General features: G+C 41.0%; 1 protein-coding gene across 1 annotated transcript; it reads left to right on the top strand.

Annotated features, from left to right (window-relative positions):
• Positions 1-1,051: 1,051 nt before the first annotated feature.
• LOC124142563 lies at positions 1,052-25,174 on the top strand. The gene is made up of 13 exons (XM_046511122.2): positions 1,052-1,195; positions 2,380-2,553; positions 5,727-5,903; positions 6,489-6,593; positions 9,776-9,997; positions 11,969-12,151; positions 13,548-13,709; positions 15,201-15,410; positions 16,835-17,074; positions 17,321-17,548; positions 17,890-18,162; positions 19,046-19,219; positions 21,634-25,174. The coding sequence occupies exons 1-13, from the start codon at positions 1,105-1,107 to the stop codon at positions 21,933-21,935; spliced, it is 2,541 nt and encodes an 846-aa protein (XP_046367078.2). The 5' UTR covers positions 1,052-1,104; the 3' UTR covers positions 21,936-25,174.
• Positions 25,175-25,567: the final 393 nt, after the last annotated feature.

Raw genomic sequence — 25,567 nt, 5'->3', positions numbered from 1 at the left:
TGCCTGTAGTCACATGTGAGTCTCACATTAAAAGACTGTTGCATCAGTGTGTCAGATTTGAAAAGATGCAACCTTCTGTTGTGAACACAGGAACGTTTATTTTTATGCAAATTGTGTGAGTGTCGACTGATAACGAAAGAGTAGGTCATGCTTACCTTATTCGCTAAAATCTGGTGTCATCACAGATTTTCACAAAGACAAAACGATTATTTTGCCATTTATTGAATCTTTTTCGGCAGATAATCGACACGGATTATGTCGTTGACGTTTTATGTATATTGACGTATAAATGTTCATCATTCTGATTTCCATAATATTCTGATGTCGGATTCGATGTACTTAATACGTGTTTTAGGGGGCACGGGTGGCCCAGTCGTCTAAGGCGCCGCAATTCGCTGTGCAGAGTTGCGTTCTTTGGACACGCCAGAAACCTATGATTGTGGGTTCGAATCCCAGTTCGCCCCGATTATGTTTCTAGGTTTGTCAGCACCATACCCGTGCTCGTGGGTTTCACCGAAAACCTGCATCACTTCGAATTCGGGCTTTCCTCCCACATTAAGCTGACACGCCGCGATATTACTGTAATACTGTTAAAAGCGGCGTTAAACCAAACTCACTCACTCGCTCACTAATACGTGTTTTAGGCCAGTAAAAGTTCGTGAAAACAGAACAAAATAATGAAAGTAAAGAAGTATAGCCGTTTGATTGATATTCAATAATGAATGGTTATGTTCGTTAAACGTTTATTTTTGATATGCGTCAATATTGTCGGCATTTTAACGAAAACATCTTTCCTTGTCCAAGTTATAAAGTTTTAAGCCTACTGATACAAAGGAGAGAGAAAAACCCGGGGACCTGATCATTTTGAAAAATAAGCTCTTTGAGAGAAACATTAATTAATTTTATTTGTGTTTTTCTTGCATAATCATTTTCAGATCAATAGCAAATTTTACAGAACTGTTGTCAAAAGCACCCGCGGTTTCCATTGACGTAACTTTAGTAAGTTCCGTTTCATTGGGACGGTATCTAATACACAGTATTGAATTCATGATGCAGGAGACCTGGTCTGGATCCTGATCAGACTGTGTTTGTGCTGTCTGGAGAATGGTCGCGATGGCTGCTTCTACGAGCTTCATTCGACATTTAGTTTTCATTGTAAATATGATTGTGTTTGAACCATTTCTCATAAAAGGCGGTAAGTACTTCTTTGTTACACATGTTCGTTTGGTTGTTTTCCTAATTACAATTATTTTGTTGTTTTTCTCATGTTGTAATGTGTCATTAGTTTTCACAGTGATATAAGACGTATATATAGAGATTACTGTACAAGCATGTGTGTCATACTGATTTTACGAAACGAGTATCAGAATTCGTGTATTTCCCGAGCGAGGGTAATACATGAATTCTTACACGAGTTTCGTAAAATCGGTATGACACACATGCTAGTGTAATCATTTCTTTATTACCCATTATTTCTTAATCCTTTTAAGTTCCCCTTTAGAAAAATGCATCACCACCGCTGTCCAAGAAACACACAATTCAGCTTTGACGTCGTTTCAAGTGTGACGTCATTCCGATCTTATGTCACAATAAGAATGGGATGACGGAAACAATACACTGGGGCGCGAGAAGCGATATTTGCATCAGTGCATATGCGAGTTTTATGAACTCAGTTACTTGTAACCCTCTGGGTAATAAATGTATAATCTAAATCCGAATAGTCAATCCTACAACGTCCAGGGTTATATTATACAATCTCATATATGAATAGAGGATACAGGTTGGCAATTCGCTGTCCTATAGGTGTACCATATACCCATGATCAGGGTTCGTATCCCGGTGCACCCTGATTAGGTGTGTATATATCCATATTCAATGTTCATACTCGTGGGTTTTCATCTAAATGGTAAACGTCAAAGGCCTGCATCTCCTCGGGATTTCCTACCTTGGCTGAGACGTCAAGTTACTACCATTCAACGCAGCGTTAAACTAACTCACTTTCTCACTTATATATTTATATATGAATAAGACAATCGAAAGATATTTCTGATTTGAGACGAAAAAAATTCTTTTGGCGCATTTAATGACACACAAATATGGGGGCCATGGGGGGCCGAGTGGTTTCAGGCGCCACAATTCGCTGCGCATTTAGTCCCTCGGTGGTTCAAGGATCCGATGACAGTGGGTTAGAACATCAGATTGGGCACTATTATTAAACTTGGTTTTATAGCAAACACATTCTCACTGGATGCACCAAACATTATAAGACCTGCGTTAGTTTGGGATATCCTCTCACATTAGGATGACGCGTCGTGATCTAACTTAAATACTGTTTTAGCGCCGGTAGGATCAACTCATTCGCAACCATTCTTGTTCCAGATGTACCTTTCAACCAATGCGGTGACCCACCACCAGTCCCGAACACATACAGGACATTTCCCGATAATGTAACTGTGACATACAGATGCATGGACAACTTCATCTTAACGTCCGGGAATCGTACACGAGTATGCGAAGATGGCAACTATACAGGTGAAGCGCCAGTATGCAATCGTAAGTAATATTCTGCGCTAGTCTTTGTCATCTTCAATGAAATAATTCTGCAGCTTCTCAGAGTACACTCCCGACAAAAGATAAGGGGACTAATGATTTGAAAGCAGCTATCGTTGAGGTGTACATGAGGTGTATCATCTGAATGCTATATCTGATGACAATGAAAGTTCACATCATGCATGAACACCACCTGATGCACGAGTACACAGAAGCCGGTTTGCTTCCTGTCGTTAGCCAATTCGCCAGAATTTTCGGCAGAAAATTCGTGATGCATGAGGACAATGCCAGACCACATCGTGGCAACCATACGCAACTGTATGCTATCAAGGTGTGGTGCAATGCCAGACCACATCGTGGCAACCATACGCAACTGTATGCTATCAAGGTGTGGTGCAATGCCAGACCACATCGTGGCAACCATACGCAACTGTATGCTATCAAGGTGTGGTGCAATGCCAGACCACATCGTGGCAACCATACGCAACTGTATGCTATCAAGGTGTGGTGCAATGCCAGACCACATCGTGGCAACCATACGTAACTGTATGCTATCAAGGTGTGGTGCAATGCCAGACCACATCGTAGCAACCATGCGCAACTGTATGCTATCAATGTGTGGTGCAATGCCAGACCAAATCGTGGCAACCATACGCAACTGTATGCTATCAAGGTGTGGTGCAATGCCAGATCACAACGTGGCAACCATACGCAACTGTATGCTATCAAGGTGTGGTACATCGCCTAACATGGTGGACACCACATATTGATTTCCACGCCAGATATTTATCGTCATTGCACTTTCACGCTCACTTCATCAGTTCCCTTATTTTTCGTCGGTAGTACATGGTTAAGTAGCTCAATATCATTGGGGATGCTTAAAGGTTTTGTCGGAACTTGACCTACGGCGCTGCCCTTGCAAATTGCTTCAAAAAAATGTGATGCTTGTGATGGCTATCGTATCTCTTTCATAGCCCTGTGACATCGTTTTGGCACGTTGTTTTGAAACCACGCGGTGTTCGGACACATGCAAAATATCATAGATCTTTCATGGTACTGGGAAATTATTTCTTACCACAGGATTTTTGTACATATCATGAATGATACATGAGATAGCTATCGTATCTCTTTCACAGCCCTGTGACATCGTTTTGGCACGTTCTTTTGACACGAGCAGAATATCATAGATCTTTCATGGTGCTGGGAAATTATTTCTTACCACGGGACTTTTGTACATATCATGAATGATACATGAGATGGCTATCGTATCTCTTTCACAGCCCTGGGAAATCATTTTGACACAATGATCAGTAAACTGAAGTGGATCATAACCTGAAATAGTTTGTTCGCCGTGAAGATTATTCGTAAAGCATGTTTAAATTTTTCTCCAATCTGACCTTTACTGCAAATGTACCTTTTTCTCTTATGCGTGTAGTGGTTACTTTATTTAATACGTAATACTATGTAATTATGTACGTATGGTATCAGTAGAAGGTCATGGTGACCGTCTTCAACGACTAGCATACGCTATTGCTAGACTGAAACATTTAATTCACCTGGGGACGTCATAATTATGTAATTCATATTTAGAGGCGGTGGGTGGCATATATAGTGGTTAAGGTGTTCACTTGTCACGCCGAAGACCCGGGTTCAATTCTTCTTATGGGTACAATGTGTGAAGCCCATTTCGGGTGTCCCCCGGCGTGATATTGCTGGAATATTGCTGAAAGCGGCGTAAAACCATACTTACTGATTTTAGTTTAAATCGAGGGGATTCCGGATTTGAGGTAAGGTGAGGTGAAATTGGGTTTAACGTCGCGTCCAACATTATTGCACTTATATAGCGACGTGCATGCGCGCACGTGTGTGTGTGTGGCTGCTTGTACAAGTCCGGACTGATGCCGATTTATAGTGCTAGCCCACTGAGATACCATGCAGCAGTTTAACACGACTCCGAGCCGACTAGTCCTTGTTTTAGCCCCTTAATGCCGAGCACTAGACAGGGTAACAACAAGTACCATCTTTTAACGTCTTTTGGTATGACGCGACCGGGGATCGGTCCCCGGACCTTCCGTTCTCCGGGCGGACGCTCTACCACTAGACCACGGAGGCGGTCCCGGATTCGAACAGGACTAAAGGAACATATGCTGATGGAAAGAGGCGACTTAATGGATCGGGTGGTCAGCCTCGGTGACTCGGTTGGCTGCTGTCATCATAACCCGACGGCGTGGATCCTTGCTCATAATATAAATCACTTGCTTGTCTGGCCCAGACTCGATTATTTACATTTCGCCGTCGTACAGTGGGACATTTCATCTGGAAATATTTAGTGTTTTTTTAATTCTGCTCCGGAAACGAGCTCTTTCCCCATTTTTAGTATAATCCAACTTGTCGTCATGAAAAATATATATAATCCTTTTTCTTTAAAAGGCAACCGTTTCCCACAAGACTGATCTGTATAACAAGTTTCAACAAAAAATATTTAACGGTTTTGGAGTTTTGTTCCTGAAAGGGAAAACGGGCGGCTGACATGGTGATCGCAATATACGGGGGGAATAAAAACCTGGGTTTCCAAATGTAACTCTTCTGTCTACCGGTAGCACTCGTAACACACAATGTGCATAAAAAGAGTAAGTGTTTGTTACCCGACGCTGCACAGCAGTACTCCTGTCATGCGACGAGGGCCGGTAAACAAACCAGATAATCAAGTCAAAATCTATATTGTTGTATAACACATTCACTGTTGCAATGTGCAAGTCAGTTTGCACTGCAAATGCCATACACTTCGTTTACTGGATCCCTATATGGCTGAAAGATTGTTTGTGTGTTCCATGCGTTTATTTCTTGTGTGTGCATTAGGCAAAACCACAGCTGTAGCATAATGACCTGTAAATAATCGATTCATAAACAGAAAAACCAGTGATTGATATTAAGAGCAACGTCCAAAGCCGTCTTGGTATGATCACACGGAATCAATCAATCAACTGAGTCTGACGACGCGATACATGTAGTCAACTCTTCAGACAAGCATAGGTTCCTGGGGACCAATTGAAACCTCGAATCCCACATGGGGACTGAAATACTGCCGCTGTAATAAATCTAACTCGATCACTCACTCATTAAAGAAGACCAGGACAAACGGTATCACCTCACGAATGATCTCTCGTCTTTTGCAGTAACGTGCGGCCCCCCATTCAACACTACTGAAAGCACTGGGATTCTGCCTGACAATGTGGACGGCTACATTGAAAATAGCGTAACCTACCTATGTGGGATCGACGGAGTTGGTAACGGAACCAGATCGACATGTAGCAAAATACAGGAAGGGTGGGACAAGGGAGACAGATGCTACCGCAAGTTCAATGTTTCCTTCAAACGTTACATTTCTCAACATTTAAAGATAACTTCGTCAGGGCGATAGATAAGGTTTTCCTTTGTTCGGCCTAAGATGAGGTAAAATGAAGGTTTATCGTCGAGTTCAAGATTATTGCACTCGGATCTGAGGACATCACATTGTTGGTCACGTGAAAATGAACGACCTTTCGTTAACTTTAATCGACCATTAAAGTGACTGACACGAAGTCGACATCAGATTAGCCGAGAAGCAGCTTTATCGAGATTGACGGAACGATTTCAAAATGGCGACTTCCATTTCAGACTACGCTTTGAAGTTCCTTTGGACAAAATTCTCGGTTCCAAATTTTATCCCACTGAAGCGCGTGATAGCTGATGATCGGAATGCTCAATGTCACATTCGGTCGTTCTGACGTTACCGGTAATGGGATGTCCTCAGATCTTCGTGCAGCGGTTGCGAGCACCAGGATCTGAATCTAATGATATTTGCAAAACAGAAATGGTCGAATAATAGGAATAAATCAACTTTGTTTTCTTTTGCTGGCAGACAGTTTATAGCTGTTTATACAATCTCTTCATTTCAGATCCATTGAATACTAGTAACGTATTATGCCATGACAACGGTGTGAACTGCTCCGTCAACTTTTCGTTTTTTTACGACATCCACAAAGTCTCCATTTCCATTCCTGGTATGTACCTGCAACGTAAGGAGAGCATAAGTGGGTGAATGTTGGGAAGCTGTATTATTGTGGCCATGACCGCCCGTAAAAATGTCAGGGCCAGCTACACCAGCGCATGATAGCGGCTATACCCCCTCGTATTTGTATGGTTACTCAGCAACAAAAGATCCTGTGACACCCCTTTCCAATTGGTTGCATACAAGAAATACCTTCCTGGTGTTCAAATCGGACACGAATACAGTAAAACATGTAGCACAAACGCAACTTCAGCAGAAAAGCATTTTCATGCAGCAATCATGCAATTGATGATGTAAACCAGGGTATAAAAGCACGCGTATTGTAGGGATTCGGTATGCAATGTTTCTGCTTGTCTTGACAACTGCAACACAGAAAGACATCAAATTTCAATTATTATTTGAAGTTTGGAGATGCCACGCCCATCTGAAAATGACCTCCTGAGAGCCATTGGTATGCTCCAGTCAGGAACGTCGCAGCGTGAAGTTGCTAGGCGATTGAACGTGCACAGAATCACTATATGGACGTTATGGCAGCGGTGGCAGCGAACAAACACTGTCAGAGACCGACCAAGGACCGGCAGGCACCCCGTTACGTGCGTCCGTCAAGGTCGTTGGATTCGAACCACCCACAAATCGATATCAGAGCACTGCGAGAGCAATTCCTGGCCTTTGTCGAATATCGGCACAGACTGTACGTCGCCGTCTTATGCGTGACGGTATTGTTGCGAGGAGACCACCCAGACGCCCTATTCTGACCTACAATCAGCGCCAATTGCGTCTACAGTGGTGTAGACAGAGAGTGTGTCGGTCGGCAATTCAGTGGAACAGGTTCTGTTCACCGACGAGTCTCGTCGCGGTGAACGTTACGCTCAGAACTGCGTTGTGGCGGAAGACCGTTTCGGAGGTGGCAGTGTTATGGTGTGAAATGAATCACCGCGAGACAATTGAGAGACACCGAGAGACTCGTTGGCAATTTGAACGGGCAGCGTTACCGTGACGAGGTCATCCAGCCTATCGTTGTGCCGTTTTTGAATCAACATGGACCTGGCATGATGTTTTAGCATGACGCCCGACCCCACGTAACCCGGATTGTTCATCAAACACTTGGACAGAACAACGTGATCTCATGGCCTGCTCGCTCTCCAGGTCATTGTCCAACTGAACACATGTGGGATGAAATGTACCGCCATCTCCAACGCTTACCACGTGCTCCGACTACAGTGTAGGAACTGAAAGGCAGGCTGAAGATATGGGATGCTATCCCAGAATACTGTGTTTAACGTTCCAACCGTTCAATGCGAAGGAGATGCATTGCATCCATCCAACCTAAGGGGAGACACACACGCTACTGGCGTGTGAACTGACAATTCTGTTTTTGCATCTTTCTCTTGTCATGACGTCATTTCTGTGCTAGACATGTGTCATTAAATGTGTAAACTTGTTTTACTGGTCCATTGTCTGTTTAAAAATATGAATTCGTTCAGATGTATGCGTCTACTTTGATCAGGTTCTTGTTTTATGTCGTGTCACAGGAACTTTTGTTGCTGAGTATTTCTTAAATGTATAATACCCGTCCGGTTTTAGTTATCATTTAGGCGGTACCTAAATAACAAACATGGGCCTTTATTGTATATAAAACATGTTCTTAAAGTGCAAAGAATGCACCTTAGCATGACTTAATCCGCGCGTGACTTAAATTAGGCTTATGCCGTATTTCGGGCCCCCGACGAAAGACCAAATTCAAAGTCGCTGACAAGCTGTGGAAACAGAAGCTTGTTGCGTTACAAGTGGTTTGAAGCGATGTCGGTTGAGCAACTTAGACTGGTGGCGTTGGGGCGTATACCTGTGTTAAAACTGAATACGCTCTGTATTTAGATCGGGTCAGTTGTATACAAGTACTGAATAGTTACTATCAGTGTTGCTAACTGGTGAATATTCGCCTGTAAACGTATCCCTCGCTGTGTGAGTTCAACTTGTATATGGGGGCACGGATGGCCCAGTCGTCTAAGGCGCCGCGATTCCCTGTGCAGAGTTGCACGCCAGAAACCTATGATTGTGGGTTCGAATCCCGGTTCGCCCCGATTATGTTTCTAGGTTTGTCAGCACCATACCCGTGCTCGTGGGTTTCACCGAAGTGGTAAACGTCTGCATCACTTCGGGCTTTCCTCCCACATTAAGCTGACACGCCGCGATATAACTGGAATACTGTTAAAAGCAGCGTTAAACCCATCTCACTCACTTAACTTGTTTTTGCCCACATAAAGCCTTAATGCTTTAGCTTGGTTTATTGTAGCCGCATGTTTTGTTTTTTTTGGCACTGTGAGCAGATGTAGGTATACTGAGCTCAGGCTTCTTAATAGCGTATTGTCACTGATCAGCTCAGTCGGATAGTTTGGAGCTGCTCCATGTATGCACTGGCAGGTGCGCAAAATGATCATATATTCAATCTTGCTGTTTGTGTGAAGGACACTGACGTTTGAATGGTCTTGTATCTGGGTGATAGTACAGATTCAGATACCTCATCCGTTGAGTAAGATGCTGGCTAAGGAAATCACATGTAGAACAAATAATTCTTGATTCAAAAACCCCACTCTTTCATAGCTTTCAACTATTCAATCATTTTCCCAAGCAAATATAATGAAGGACGTATCCGAATTGCTACACCCGTCAACGGATATCTCAAGAAAATATAATAACAGAACTATTTTGAGACCACCCCCAACTCAGGTGACATTTGCACCCGTGAGAACGCACGGGCCGGCGTTAGGTCATCTCCTCGGGACAGGTGTTTAGTTATAACCTCAGGCTATAGGCAATTTTATACTTGCATAAAAATACACGAATATTTTCTCATCATTTTACCTATAAAAGTACATTTTAGGCTCATCAGTGTCAGGATAGACTAGATTAGGTAGATTTGCGTTATTTTGATATATGCTATTTTCATAGGCACATGATTCTTTTTACTTAAAAAAAAGCTTTTTTCTAGCATTTCCGATAGTACAGATGGTACACAACTTCCACGATGTGTTTTAATGTGTACAAAATCAGCATAAGACTCTTCAAAGAACGTTACTATAGACGGGAGTATTAGCTAGTAAAACCAAGGGCTGCATAGTTAAAGTTGCGTAGCTATTTGCGATCAATGCAAACACTCACTCATATTTTTTGCAGCATTTTCCAACGAAAATATGACGATTAAATTATCAATCCAAGACTGGTCTTCGGAAAAGACCTACAACAAATCGACCAATGAGACTGTGTTCGAGATTGTGTTCAATAATTCGCGGTATGGCATCTCTGGGAAAAGCATGCAGATCCAGTTCGAGCCTGCACCAGACAATACGACGATACAGCATGGCAATTTCCAGATGTATGCGCGTCCAGTTGCACATGGTAAGAAATGCCCTCATGTAATTACGACCAGCTCTATGTCTTGTCTCTGGACGCAAATTGCAGTTAACATATCGCTGGCCAGTAAAATGTCCATTCACAATAACCAACTCAGTTCACCTCTCAAGTGTGATACACACCGCCTCCGAGGTCTCATGGTAGAGCGTCCGCCCGGAGAGCGGAAGGTCCGGGGTTCGATCCCCAGCCGCGTCATACCAAAAGACGTTAAAAGATGGTACTTGTTGTTACCCTGTCTGGCCCTCGGCATTAAGGGGCTAAAAAAAGGACTGGTCGGCTCGGAATCAGTATATTGTGTCTGAGTGGGGTATTCATGTTAAACTGCGGCATGGTATCTCAGTGTGCTAGCACTATAAATCGGCATCAGTCCGGACTAGTACAAGCAGCCACACACACACATACACGTACATGCACGTCGCTATAAGTGCAATAATCTTGGACGCGACGTTAAACCCCATTTCACCTCACCTCACCTCAAGTGTGATACCGCCCCACTACCAATCATTGTCAAGAATTGTTGCCGCTACGTTTTCTGCATCCTGTGAATCAGACCCTAAACCTTGTTTTGTCTAAACACATGGTGTAACGCAGTTGGCGCAGAGCCCGTCCCCGGTGTTGTCCGCCTACCTCGCCTATGGTATGCTGTGAGGGTCACACAACATTCGGGCATTTATAACCGTGTGCTCAGCTCAGTCGCATTAGTGATTGTTAGTTTTTGGGCTGTGGCTTCTGTGTGCACGTGCAGCATATGCTTTTCATGCATGATATGAAATTCCATTGTGATAAGATGCTGCACTCATATGAAACGCCACGGTATTGTAAATATACACTTCAACGATTCCTGCATTCAAGTCTTTAGTTCTCTTTTGTATTTGTCGGTGGTAGAGGGTAGAATTAAAGTAAGCTGAAAAAATGCCGATTTATAGTTGGACAATATTCTGTTAAAGTCCTATAAACATCCCCTGAATTCCAGTTTTATTAAATGCTATCTTTACTGTCGGCAGTTACACAAGGCTTGTCATTCATTTGTTTTCTCTGAATTCCGATTTTAAATGTCAGCAAATCCGGGAACCAAGTAAAACGAAATGGTAAAAGCTGATGCTTTATAACCTGCCTGATACATTAATAGCCCGTCGGGCTTGAATATTGCTGACTACGGTTTTAAACATAAAACAAACAACATTGCTGATATCTGGGGTTGGTCCAGTCAAAGGCTATGCAATTGTCCCTGGGGCCAACCGAATGATATTGTTGGAAGATTAAATACAAGTTTCGCTTTGATAATGGATATTGGATTGTCTGCACCATACCCATCCGCATGGATCTTACCTACGTAGTAAACGATAAGACCCCAAAACTTACACAACAAGCGGACCTTCATACTAGCGTCAATGCATGTATTTGTTTCCTTTTTAGCCCTTGGCCTAAAATTAAGAAATCAATTTCGAGTGATTCACCACCAAAGGACGTTACGAATCACGTAGAATTACGTGGATAAAACATTTTCAAACTGGTTTTCATATTTTTATGACGCACTAGTCTCCTGCATGTATTAAAAGATGTTTTAAGTGTGTAAAGTGGCGCATTTAATTTGTGTTTGTTAGCACCTAAACATAATTTGAAAACGGTTGAGTCATTAAAATAGAGGGGAAATGGAGCTTTCAGTCGTTTTAAGATAGTTTCCATATTTGAGCGCCCAGGGCATTATGTGAAATATTTGGTCCTAAAAGATGATGCAGCCTGTTATTCGGCCCGGGGTATTAATACGTGCATTTCCCGGTAGTGTCAGCATTCACAATAATCACTGATGCATCTTAGCTAAATTAGCATACATATGAATTTCGGACAGCTACATGTAAATAAAGCTATAATATTTTAGTTGTAGTTTACGAACATTGATTATCACCTGTGACGCCTCTACAATCGATAGGGAAATATGTTCTGGTATTCGTACAGTTGACTGTGGGAGACCACAGCACATACCCCATGCAAACATCATATCCTGGCCTGACTCGACGAGACACGGAGACCACAACAGGACAACGTATGCTTGCATTGAAGGGTTCACCAGCAGAGCCGGACCCGAGTACTCAACGTGTGGCCGGAACGGTAACTGGAGAAAGTCCATAGTTTGCACGGGTAGGTTATCAGCCATTATCATATGACCATTCTATATAACTAGATATGGTGGTATCATATCACATTATGACGACAAAAGTATTCATTTTTTTCCGAATCGACCGCTTTGTCAGCGGATAGATACTATGAATGGTATTTGTGCAAGTTACGGCTCATTGAACATATACCGCTGGTCTCTGTCAGGCTTTGGACACAATTTGAGTGAGTGAGTGAGTATGGTTTTACGCCGCCTTTAGCAATATTCCAGCAATATCACAGCGGGGAACACCAGAAATGGGCTTCACACATTGTACTCATGTCGGAAATCGAACCGGGATCTTTGGTGTGACGAGCGAACGCTTTAACCACTAGGCTACCCGACCGCCCCGGACACAATTCGATATTGTTATTAATAAAGTGATTATTTCGAAGAAGTCAACGTGGTAACAAACTGATCTCATTGGTAACTTCTTTGAGAGTCATTTAAAAGTTGGAGTACTAAGTAAGGATAAGATATATGGATGAACAACTTCTTTATTACAGTTAGGAGCTGCACTCCAGCAGTCCAACTGCATCTTAAACCTACTCGACCGTATAAACTTTGCCTCCCATCTTGCATATATACTTCTCAACCATACTCTGCACATCACTTGCTTGATAACGGTATTAGAACCTACACCGAAATGTCGCTCCTAATTGTAATAAAGAAGTTGTTCTTCCATATATCTTATCTTTACTTGATCTCATTGATGACTTTAATGATGCCTATACTTTGATACAAGGCCAATACTCCAGTATCAGTCCCAATTATTCTATTAACCACATGTATAATAATGTATCTAGGCATACAGTATCAAATGTAGGATTGAATAGAGATATAGGACGAAATCAGATTTTGTTTTACTACATTCCATATTTTTGTATTTTTGCCGTAAAGCAAGTTACACAGAATACAACGCCTAAGTAATGCGCTGTGAAGTAACAGAAATATTTTTGATAGCACACTCACCCATGACAATGGTCAAAACTGATCCCTTAACCCAACATGTGAGTGAGTGAGTATGGTTTTACGCCGCTTTAGCAATATTCCAGCAATACCACGGCGGGGGACACCAGAAATGGGCTTCACACAATGTACCCATGTCGGGAATCGAACCCGGGTCTTTAGCGTGACGGGAGAGCGCTTTAACCACTAGGCTACCCGACCGCCCCTACCCAACATGTAATCGAGATGTGGTACTTCCGGGGCGGGTCCCCGAGGTTATCGGTCATCTTGGGTGATTCAGGGCGCACAGAAGGTCGCTGCATCTTATAATCACGAACGAGGTGTTGAAAGGTCATTGCAGCGGAATTGCAGCAGTGAATACATGTACATGGGTTGTGCATTTCATACGGATATTCTCAATTGTTTTTTTAGATGACATGAACTATGCCTTGGATAGAACAGTAAAGCCTGATTACGCATGGAAACTCACAGACGGGAATATATCTTCATGTCAGACGAATTTACAAAACGAAAGTTTCATCATTGATCTTGTACTATCTCTAGAAGTCAGCGATGTTTCCGTTGTCTTTTCAGGTAAATGTACTTAATTTCAGAACAGTATTTCATAACATTGTAAATGGTGTTTGGCTGATGTTGTCAGTCTGCATCTCAAAAGGGGACAACTTTTCTCAAAAACTATTTAAGTCAGAGAAATGAAATTTTACATACTGACGTTACTGGTCATAATCTCAAATGATTATATTTTTTCTTTATAGATACCCTTTATCTGGGTTGTTTGACTTAGTGCATATAGTCTGAAGTGGGGATAAGTTTTCTTTGAAACTATTGAAGTCAGCTTATCTAAGTGATACTTATCAAGAGTTATTTTTTCCAGAAAAGCGGCCTGTTGTGCGTATTAATTTCACATTTAATCATTATCATGACATAAAGCGGTTCAAATGCCTTTCTCTTCTAAAGGCTGTATGGGGCTCTTTTTTATAGTTTATATTCACTACAATATGAACAAACAACATGCTAATGTGCCCCCAACGCTGTTTTCTTGTTAGTGGGGAATCACAATACGAATATTCTTTCTATAGTGAAATTTCGGACACCCGGAATCGGGCCGGACAATGACTGTTGAGAGCGACACAGAATTGTTAATTAGTTAGCTGTTTGACGCCTCACTCAGCAACATCCCACCTATATTAAGGCGGCTGTTTATAATCGAGTCCGAACCAGACAATCCAATGATTGATATAATGAGCAACAATCCACGCCATCAGGGTACGATGAGACGCAATATACCAAGACATCAAGCCAGACCGGGATGGTGGGGTAACCTGGTGGTTAAAGCGTTCGCTCGTCACGCCGAAGTCCCGGGTTCGATTCCCTACATGGGTACAATGCGTGAAGCCCATTTTTGGTGTCCCCTGCTATGATAATGCTGGAATATTGCTAAAAGCGGCGTAAAATCTTACTCACTCGCTCGAACCAGACCACTCGATCCAAAAAGTCGCGTCTTACGACAAGCAAAGGCTGTTCAGGACCAATCCTAACCCGGACTCCGACGGGACTTTCCAATACACCACGAGTGAACAAGAGGTCTACTGCGCGCCATTCAATGTGAAGTGGTGCAAGATCCTCTGGTCAGGGGTTCGAAACTCATTCATCGGCCCGATAATGATCCTTGGTCATCATCTCCAGCCAGGATCAAAACGTGCTCTTCTCGTGAAGATCCGGGGTAGAATAGGTCGTCAGCAACCCATGCTTGCCATAAAAAGCGACTATGCTTGTCGTAAGAGTCGACTAACGGGATCGGGTGGTCAGGCTCGCTGACTTGGTTGATGCATGTCACCGTGTCCCAATAACGTAGATCGATGCTCATAATGTCAATCACTTGACTGTCTGGTCCAGACTCGAGTATTTACAGACTGCTGTCTTATAGCTGGAATATTGCTGAGTGCGGCGTTAAACAACAAACAAACAAAACATAAAACAGACACGTCGTGATATCGATAAACCGAAATACTGCGACCCGACGCTGAAGTCAACTCACTCATGTATCAGCCTCTCTTATTACAGATGAGTTTGAAAGGAAACCAAATGTAGCAGTCAGCGTTGGCGTGGCGACACCATGTGCAACAGGGAAGCCTGGGCATGGGAAGATATTAAACATCCCCTGTGCATTCTATCCAGTAGGTCGAAATATCACTGTGAATATTGTCCACCAGAATCATGGAGAACCAGTAGATGTTTGTGAAATATACGTGTACGGTCGGCCATACACAGAAGGTAGGTTCGACTCACGGATTAATATATGAATTAATATTGCTCAAATTTCACATTGTGCAGACGAATGAGGCTACAACACAACAATTTATGCGTTCCAGTGAGTTATGGACCAAGACGTTAACTGAAATAAGGACAAACTGTGTAATATTCATAAGGATGTGTGTGTGTGTGTGTGTGTGTGTGTGTGTGTGTGTGTGTGTGTGTGTGTGTGTGTGTGTGTGTGTGTGTGAGAGAGAGAGAGAGATATTCATTTCCGTCGCTACATTTATATCTCTACAAGGAAAAGCTGATCAACTTGGTTGTATTGCACGACATATATTTGCAGAAGATCTGGCATTTCCAGAAGACAGTTTTTGGAAAAACTGAGGCAAAACTATTTATTTCTTGAACAATTCCGGAATACGAAATGGTTGGTTCTCAAAGGTTTACTATATGGCTGACATCTTTCTACTTTCTTGTGTGTATATGAACCTACTTAGATTGATAGGATATTATATTTTATTATTTGTGGTAATTTTAAGGTAAATCAGTGACAAAACACAGTGGATATATTTCTTGTTTACCGTGACAAAATTTAACATAAACCTTTTGACGACACATTTCAGAAGAGAACGAATCTAATCTTAATAGGGCGGTTCTTTATTCCTTCGAGTGAGAGACATGAGGTATATATAAAATATCTAACTTGAAAGCTCAGATTAAATGGCCTCTCCTCAAACTGAATATAACGTTGTGAGGAAAGGGACATTCAGCTGGAAGAAAACATCACATTAACATCATTTACAAGGTTGTAAATCCTTATTTAATGTAAATGTAAGTAAGGTAGACATACGTTTACGTTAATTCATGAATGTTCGTTTAGACAGATGTATGTAGCGGTATGTTATTTATGTTAAATGTCATATTTACAACAATTGTTTAGCCCTGTAAAGACATGACTCGACTCTTCTTTTAGCTGAGGCTTCTCGTGAATATGGAAAGTGAGTGAGTGAGTATGTTTTTACGCCGCTTTTAGCAATATTCCAGCAATATCACGGCGGGGGACACCAAAATTGGGCTTCACACATTGTACCCATGTCGGGAATCGAACCCGGGTCTTCGGCGTGACGAGCGATCGCTTTAACCACTGGGCTGCCCGACCGCCCCGAATATGGAAAGGGTTGTGTCATTTATTAATCATAAGTAAAAATGAGAACACATTTCTCCTAGTGCTTCTTGTCCATGAGTTAACATTATACACAAGTTCTTCATGTCGCTTTCATCGCGATTTCTTTTCAAAATGTATCGTCACTTAATCTTTATATATGCTATTAACCGACATTGTATCATTTCCTAATCTGCTTTCATGAATATTTCCTTCAATTGCATGTGCATTAGATAAAGATGTTCCGTTACTTTCACGTCCCTTGGCGACTGCATTTCAGCTCTTGAATGTTACCGTCAAAGTAAACAGAGGGACTACAAGGGCACGATGAACATGACTGTCATGGGAATCCCTTGTCAACGCTGGGATAACCATTCCCATATTGACGCGAGTCAGTTCCCGGATGATACTCTGACTGATGCAGTAAACTTTTGCAGGGATCCAATCAAAAGAGGTCATCCATGGTGCTATACTGTAGACCCCCAAATAGAATGGCAATACTGTCCTGTCAAACACTGTGGTAAGTAATGTTGTATTTTATCAATACCAATGTATGACGTCATGATACAATGGATGATGTCATATGTTCCCATGACAACTGAACCTTCCTGGTTCTGATGCATATGATCAAATGTATTATTTAAACAACGTGGTATTCATTTCGCCGAACTATGTCCGGGTCCCTTTTCAACACAGTGTTTCAATCAACTAGATTGCAGGACATTCCATTGAATTTACAATTATACGTGTGAACCTGCTTCTTCAGATGATGTGTGCCTCCAACACGAGCATGGCCGGACCTACAGGGGTAGCATTTCTCACACTTCCTCGGGAGAAGAGTGTGTCAAATGGAAACAGCATGGATTGCCGTTCTTCTCACATTTCAGTGAGAAAAAGCCCCATTGTCGGAACCCGTTAGTGTCCCAGGCAAAGCCATGGTGTTACACAAAGAGAAGTGGAAGCAGCAACGGTCATTGCTATATCCCAACATGTCGTGAGTAGTCTTATTGCTCTTGATTCTTCCAAAGGTGTCAGTGACAAATAGAAGCCAATGTCTTTTAAGGATGACGGTTGCAACTGAATATTCAAAACCTCAACGCCAGAAAATAATGACTCTCCTTAATCTCTCGATACAGATTCCAAGGGCGTTAAGGGTGATAACAATCATATGGCTGTTCTTTTTATCCATAACAAAAGATGAAAAGTGCAACAATTCTAAATCTTAGGGTATATAATATTGTTCGGTAAAGAAACGAGTACACGGCTTGCAAATAACAAACAATTATTAACCTGGTTTCTTGCTATGATCAATACACTATGTGTTTCCCAAAACAGCCATCACATCCAATATAACCTGGGATCATTGGGTCATGGACGAAAATCAGACCCTATCGGATTTGGCGTCAGCAACAGAGTGTTTTGTATGGAATTTTGAAGCAATGTCACCACAAGAGAAAGATTACTCAAGGAAGATTACTAGCTCCGAAGGGCATTATCATAACTTCACAAATCAGATGTGCAAGCCAGGAGCGGTATACAACATGGCGGTGTTCTGCTGGAACTCAACATCAGACGGGACATATTGGACGACGGGATGGATTGAATGTGGTTGGTGCCATTTCGCTAAATATATAAAGTTTTATATCTGTCCACTCATTCGGGTCATGTACCGAATCTAAACACTCATCTCGACGCTATCGCAAAGGGCATCTCGGCCAACTTTAGGACAGAGAAATCCGTTCTGGAACTGGATTCATTAGTTTCATAAGTTTCCCTAGTTCACGTGTCTATCACATAACACATCACACGGCAGTCGTAATCCTTTATATAATGTTTGGGCGATATAGTCCATTTCCAGGATCTGGAGTTACCTTGATTGCGCGAACACTACTCCGTTGCCCCCTGAGCTTTGATGTAGGTAACAGGATTATCCTAGTGGTCTCGAATGTATATATTAATAAAGCTACAGATTCTGGTTATCTTGAAAATATGTCAGTCCTAGTTATAAAGTAACACTGTGGTCCCGGATAGAGTGGAATGCTCGTTATAATATCTCTATCACAAAACGTCAGTTACACCAGAAACACCTTCATATATTTCCAAAACAAAAATATTCTCGCCTATGCGAAGGCACAATTTTTCACCCGAGGATGAAATATTTTAATCACTCCACAAATTACAGTAGTTGGATTACGGGTTAAAATGAGTTGGATTATGTGTCATGTTACTTGTAGAAACACCTTTATATATGTCCAAAAACCAAAACATAATTTGAGTTTGCGAACAAAATTATTTCCATTTTTTCTTACTTAATATGTACCCATGAAAACAGCATGTTGAATATAACTTTGACCGAGACTGGCCACAGCATGGAGATTTTCGGGACAAATGGGTTTTCAGAATTAAAATGGGACGTGTTAAGTTCATTTTGGTCTTTTGAATGTCGATGTTTACCGAAAACGTGGCATGCTCATACAATTTCCCTTTTCAGTCGACTGCAGTAAACCTCCCGACGTTACAAACGCCAACGTAATCTACAACAAAACACTGATTCACAGCCGCGCCGTCTACGCATGTCTACCAGGATATAACCACACTGCAGGATCAGACGAGACCACGTGTCTTCGGACGGGAGATTGGGAGCATCCTAACATGACCTGTACCCGTGAGTGTTATCAAGCAGGGAGGGAGCATGTGTTGGTGATCTGATTGTCCGTCACTGTAAATGTAAGACATCAATACAAAACTCAGCCACATGGTCCTATTACAATACAGAATGTCCGAAATAGGGACACTAGTAATGACAAATAATATAATGTCCGCAATAGGAACACTATTCACAAGGGGCACTGGTGTCTATTTAAGCCCCTAATTTCTTCAGCTCATGTTCACTTTTTTATATCCATGGGTTGAATAAATTAATTTGGATTGATCCGCTCCTCGCGAATGTTTCGAAACACGTTGAAAATGACATTACATGGGCAATGAAAGACTTCTTGAAAAGCAAGCGCTGGGAGAGGCTTCCATATTTCCATAAGACACATATTTCCATAAGACACATATTTCCATAAACACCTTTCCATAAGACACATAAGTCTCCTCGACCGAAAGTTTGGTGTTTAAGTGGCGTGTTAGTGTTTTATTGTAGTTTTGAATTTGAAAAGAGTTGATTGATTACAAATGATTTAAATGGAGACTTTAGTCTTGTTTGCATATTTCCTTATTTAAGTCCAGGGCTTAATTTTGTATGAAATAGTCCGTAATAAAAGGTGATGCAACCCGGTACCAATGATGATATTGTCCGCAATCCTGGCGCTAGTTACGATAGATAAAGTCCGCAATGGGGACACTAGTAAAAATAGATAAAGTCCCCAATAGGGCCACTAGCAATGACAGATTTAGCAAGGAATGCTGGCACTAGTAATGATAGATAATGTCCGAAATGGAGGTACTGATAATAGTAGATAATGTCCGTAATGGGGGTACTAGTAATAGTAGATAAAGTCCGCAATGGGGGCTCTAGTAATAGTAGATAATGTCCGAATTGGAGGTACTGGTAATAGTAGATAATGTCCGAATTGGAGGTACTGGTAAAATAGTAGATAATGTCCGAAATGGAGGTAATGGTAATAGTAGATAATGTCCGTAATGGAGGTACTAGTAATAGTAGATAAAGTCCGCAATGGGGGCTCTAGTAATAGTAGATAATGTCCGAATTGAAGGTACTGGTAATAGTAGATAATGTCCGAATTGGAGGTACTGGTAATAGTAGATAATGTCCGAAATGGAGGTAATGGTAATAGTAGATAATGTCCGAAATGGAGGTACTAGTAATAGTAGATAAAGTCCGCAATGGGGGCTCTAGTGATAGTAGATAATGTCCGAATTGGAGGTACTGGTAATAGTAGATAAAGTCCGAAATGGGGACACTGGTAATAATAGATGAAGTCCCCAATAGGGCCACTAGCAATGACAGATTTAGCAAGGAATGCTGGCACTAGTAATGATAGATAATGTCCGAAATGGAGGTACTAGTGATAGTATATAAAGTCCAAAATGGGGGCACTAGTAATAGATGATAAAGTCCCCAATTGAGGGCACCAGTAATAGTACATACAGTCCGCAATGGGGGCTCTAGTAATAGTAGATACAGTCCGCAATGGGGACACTAGTAATAGTAGATAAAGTCCCCAATAGGGCCACTGGTAATGACAGAATAAGCCCGTAATGCTGGCACTAGTAATGATAGATAAAGTCCCCAATAGGGGCACCTGTAATAGCAGATTAAGCTCGCAATCGGGGCACTATTAATTGCAGATAATGTCTGCAATGTAGGCAGTAGTAATGAGAGATAATGTCCGGAACAGGGGCACTATTAAATTGAGATAAAGTCCACGATGGAGACGCTAGTAATGAGAGATAATGTCCGGAACAGGGGCACTATTAAATTGAGATAAAGTCCACGATGGAGACGCTAGTAATGAGAGATAATGTCCGGAACAGGGGCACTATTAAATTGAGATAAAGTCCACGATGGAGACGCTAGTAATGAGAGATAATGTCCGGAACAGGGGCACTATTAAATTGAGATAAAGTCCACGATGGAGACGCTAGTAATGAGAGATGCCAGTAATAAGAGATGAAGGATAACCACTGAGACAAACATGCATCTCCATTGCATTGAGTTAAAGGTGACACATTTTTTATCTAACCATCAAAGCATAGCAATTGCCTGAGGTCCGATGAAAATACATATCTGACAAGATCAAATACCAGAAGTTGAGATCGATACCGCGCCACAGTATCAGTGGTATCGATTGATGTGATAAAATGAATTGAAAGGGATAATCAGTTACTTGTGTTTTTGATTATAAAATATGTAGAATTACATTTGTTCGAAATTACACCTAGAACGTATCTATTCTGAAGACAGTGGGCACCAATATGTGACAAACATACACCAGGCACTGACCTGGTGTAACTCTGGATCCCTTGACTCCATAACACCACACTCAGTCAATGCTAACTTACTCCTGACTGACAACTTTGGAGTTCAAGCATGTTGTTTTTCATTACCAGGAACATCGTCAACGGAACACTACAGCAACAAGAAGTGCGTTAAACTGGGGGCACAATGCTATTGTCGACCAGTAAAACAACGCCTTGGGATAGAGGACATAAAACGGCTGAGATTGAAGATTACAAGCTTACACTCCTACAAGATTAAGAAAATAAGCATGCCTGACACACGGAAAATGTCCCAAGGAATTGGCTTCCTCGCAATAGCTATCATTACTTGCACGTTCGGAATTTTCATTGTCCCTGATGTGATAAGCTGCCTGGTGAATGTCAAGAGATTCTGTCGACGATTGTGTAAGTGAAGCCAAACATGAGCGTTTGATATTCCAAATGCATTTACTATTACCGTTGTCGACTTAATAAGCGCCCCGTTCTAATAAGCGCCCACGGCGATAATTGCTAGCATATTGGCTAGTGAACAATCCCAATTAGCACCCCTTCCGATTGATCAATGTACACAAGACTTATTTATTCGCGTATAATACGCACCGTGTTATATGCACCCAAAATTATGGGTATTTAAATTCTGGTGAGTGAGTGAGTGAGTTGGGTTTAACGCTGCTTTTACAGTTATATCACGGCGTGTCAGCTTAATGTGGGAGGAAAGCCCGAAGTGATGCAGGTCTCAGACGTTTACCTCTTCGTTGAAACCCACGAGCACGAGTGTGGTGCTGACAAACCTAGAAACATAATTCGGGCGAACCGTTAAATTCTGGAATAATATATCTGTCGTATATAAACATTTGAGGCTGTCAGCATAAACCACGAAATTTATCTTTCTACTCTGTTTCCTCCACCAAAATCATATTCTAATAAGAGACCCCTATTTCTAATTTTGAGAGCGCCCTTGGCGCTTATTACGTCGAATACGGTATTATCAGCTCAAAGCTTTCAAAACTTTGTAGAGTATCTTTCCAAACTTGACGCATCAGTGGCAAAACACATACATGTATGTCCGATGCAATTCCTTATCTTGAGGTGAACCAAATGTTCCCACGTTGTTTTTACTTGTCTATTCATATGTTTGTGACGAGTGAGGCCGATGGGGCTGGATGTGCTCAACTTTTCGCGAACATCTGATATCATCACTGTTTGATAGTAAGTCATACACATATCCTCACGATATAGTCTGAATCGTACAATGGGCTTGACGTGTAGCAGAGATTTGTTGTGATTACGGGGAAGGTTTTGTCACTGTTATCTATGTATATTATTGGTGACTGTAAAAACTGTTAAATATATTTGTTGTAATAATCAGTAGCAGCAAACATGTGCTGTCGTGGCCAGACCTTGATACAGTCGATAGCAGCGAATAGAGGTTCCCTTGTGTTTTTTCACGAGAATTTGAGTTATCTCCCCTTGTTGTATGTATCAACATGGCAGCCTTAATTTCGAGGGTTTTCTGGATGGGGCAGTTTCTAGAAGGATGGCTGTACGTATAGATGCAAGACGGGCAGGAGAGCGATTCGAGGCCTTTACGACCTGTTTTCTAATCAATTTGCCAAGTGTGGTTTGGAAACGCCCGATTCATGACAGCTTCCAACACGAATCAGGATTCAAACACAAGTACATGCCTGTCTTTTATAATACAAGAAACAGCGACAATATTCTGAACATTCTTGAGTGCACTTACATTAATTCCAGAGCCTGTTATGTGTTGCTGCTACCACTTATGTTTCCCATTGTGTTGACTTTTTTATTGCAAACCTGAAACAGTGTGTTTAATTATAGTATATTCATTATTTATTGATCTCGTGTGGTCATTTACTGACTTCTTACCGACTTCTCTGTGTCAATTTGGAAATCACCTTGTTACACATGCAGTCAATAGATGATGCAGGTGGTATATGTGTTGGGGCGTGTGTAGCTCATACACACCTGTTCGTGGTTTCACTGTGGGAAGCTTTTTGTGTGCACCTTGCCGTAAACGAATACAAGAATTTGAGTGTTATGTGCACTTAATCCTGGAGAACGATCTTAAAAACGAATGATGTCCGATTACCAATGCCCTGTGTGCAGGTTACTCCGAACCCTCTATATAATGTTGTTATTATTCTATTTTACGCATGCATTTAATTAATCATTTCGGCTGTGCTTCAATCCCTATTTCACACGACAACCGTTATTATAACTGCAAATATGTTGGTCGTGTAACTGATTTTCTATTACACTTTTGCATGTTCGTGCTACTTGGTGTAATTTATATGTAATTGAAAATATGTTGGTCGTGTAACTGATTTTCTATTCGACTTTTGGAAAATCATGCAATTACATGTTATTAATATGTAATTGAAAATATGTTGGTCGTGTAACTGATTTTCTATTACACTTTTGCATGTTCGTGCTACTAGGTGTAATTTATATATAATTGAAAATATGTTGGTCGTGTAAATGATTTTCTATTCGACTTTTGGAAAATCATAAATCTTGCAATCACATGTAATTAATGTGTAATTGCAAATATGTTGGTCGTGTAACTAACTTTCTATTACACTTTTTCATGTTCGTGCTACTAGGTGTAATTTATATGTAATTGAAAATATGTTGGTCGTGTAACTGATTTTCTATTCGACGTTTGGAAAATCATGCAATTACATGTAATTAATATGTAATTGCAAATATGTTGGTCGTGTAACTGATTTTCTATTCGACTTTTTGATGTTCGTGCAATTACATGTAATTAATATGTAATTGAAATTATGTTGGTCGTGTTACTGATTTTCTGTTCGACGTTTGGAAAATCATGCAATTACATGTAATTAATATGTAATTGCAAATATGTTGGTCGTGTAACTGATTTTCTATTCGACTTTTTGATGTTCGTGCAATTACATGTAATTAATATGTTATTGAAAATATGTTGGTCGTGTTACTGAATTTCTTTTCGACTTTTGGAATATCATGCTGCTTTAAAGATGCGGTTATTTGTCATTCAATGTGAAGATGTGTGATGTTATCAGTACGATTGTACCGTGGTCTGCACTCCCTCAGCTATTCCATCTCAGGGGGTCATGAACACATGTGACGCAACATGTATTTTTTTTTGTAATCACAAGGTCAATTGTCTGTAAATAAATTGCAAACGATTTAGCGGCATTTGATTGGCTAAACAAGTAACATTTGCGACCTTATGTTTCCATAAACCGAAAAGAATGTGTGCCACGCCCACTAACAATCTACTGTTCCCTGATTGGTTGATAATAGAAGCGGCGGGGTTAGTGTTGCATTTTTGCGCTAAACGCATCACTACGATTCCGTGATGTTTTTGTGTGTTACCATTTAATATGCAGTCTGTGAAGTTATTATTGTTGATGTTCGTATTTATAAGAATTGACTTCAAACATATTTGCGTTTATTAAGGTATAAACATAAAAGCCGGTGTGCACACTTTCCGCTTCACGGATTGACGCATACTATCCAAACCCTATTTTGCCTTTATACCTCCATAAATGCCAAAATATATTGAAGTCAATTCTTAATTAAGTATTATAAATCAATCATTTTGTATTAATCGAAGTCGTTATAGTATTAAAAACATTCCATGTTATTCTTATGTTGGTTTTATTTGTTGTTATGAGCTTTTATGATTTTAAACCCAGATACTCATGCCTAACACAATTATGGTTTATTTAAAGAAGATTTAGTCTAAGGCTTACACGTGATTTATCATAAAGAGGTGATATATATGGCCCTGTTCAATTAAGTTTTAGGTTATTGTGACTGTGAAAAGAGTAATTTTTAACCGAGAATATTTAATTATTTTTTTTATCCCTTTAATGTTCACGTGAGTTTCTATTTATTTCACAATTATATGTAAGCATGTTTGATTTAATATACTGTGGAGGAATGCAGGTATGATTTTGGCATTTATATAACTAAGTCTTTCATTACTTTGTTTACAACTTATTTTTATATCTGAAGTGTCCCACAAGGC

The sequence above is a fragment of the Haliotis rufescens genome, unplaced genomic scaffold, assembly GCF_023055435.1.
Source record: "Haliotis rufescens isolate VD_foot unplaced genomic scaffold, xgHalRufe1.0.p SCAF_17, whole genome shotgun sequence".
Taxonomy (NCBI): Eukaryota; Metazoa; Mollusca; class Gastropoda; order Lepetellida; family Haliotidae; genus Haliotis; species Haliotis rufescens.
This window is presented reverse-complemented; position numbering and strand designations above follow the sequence as displayed.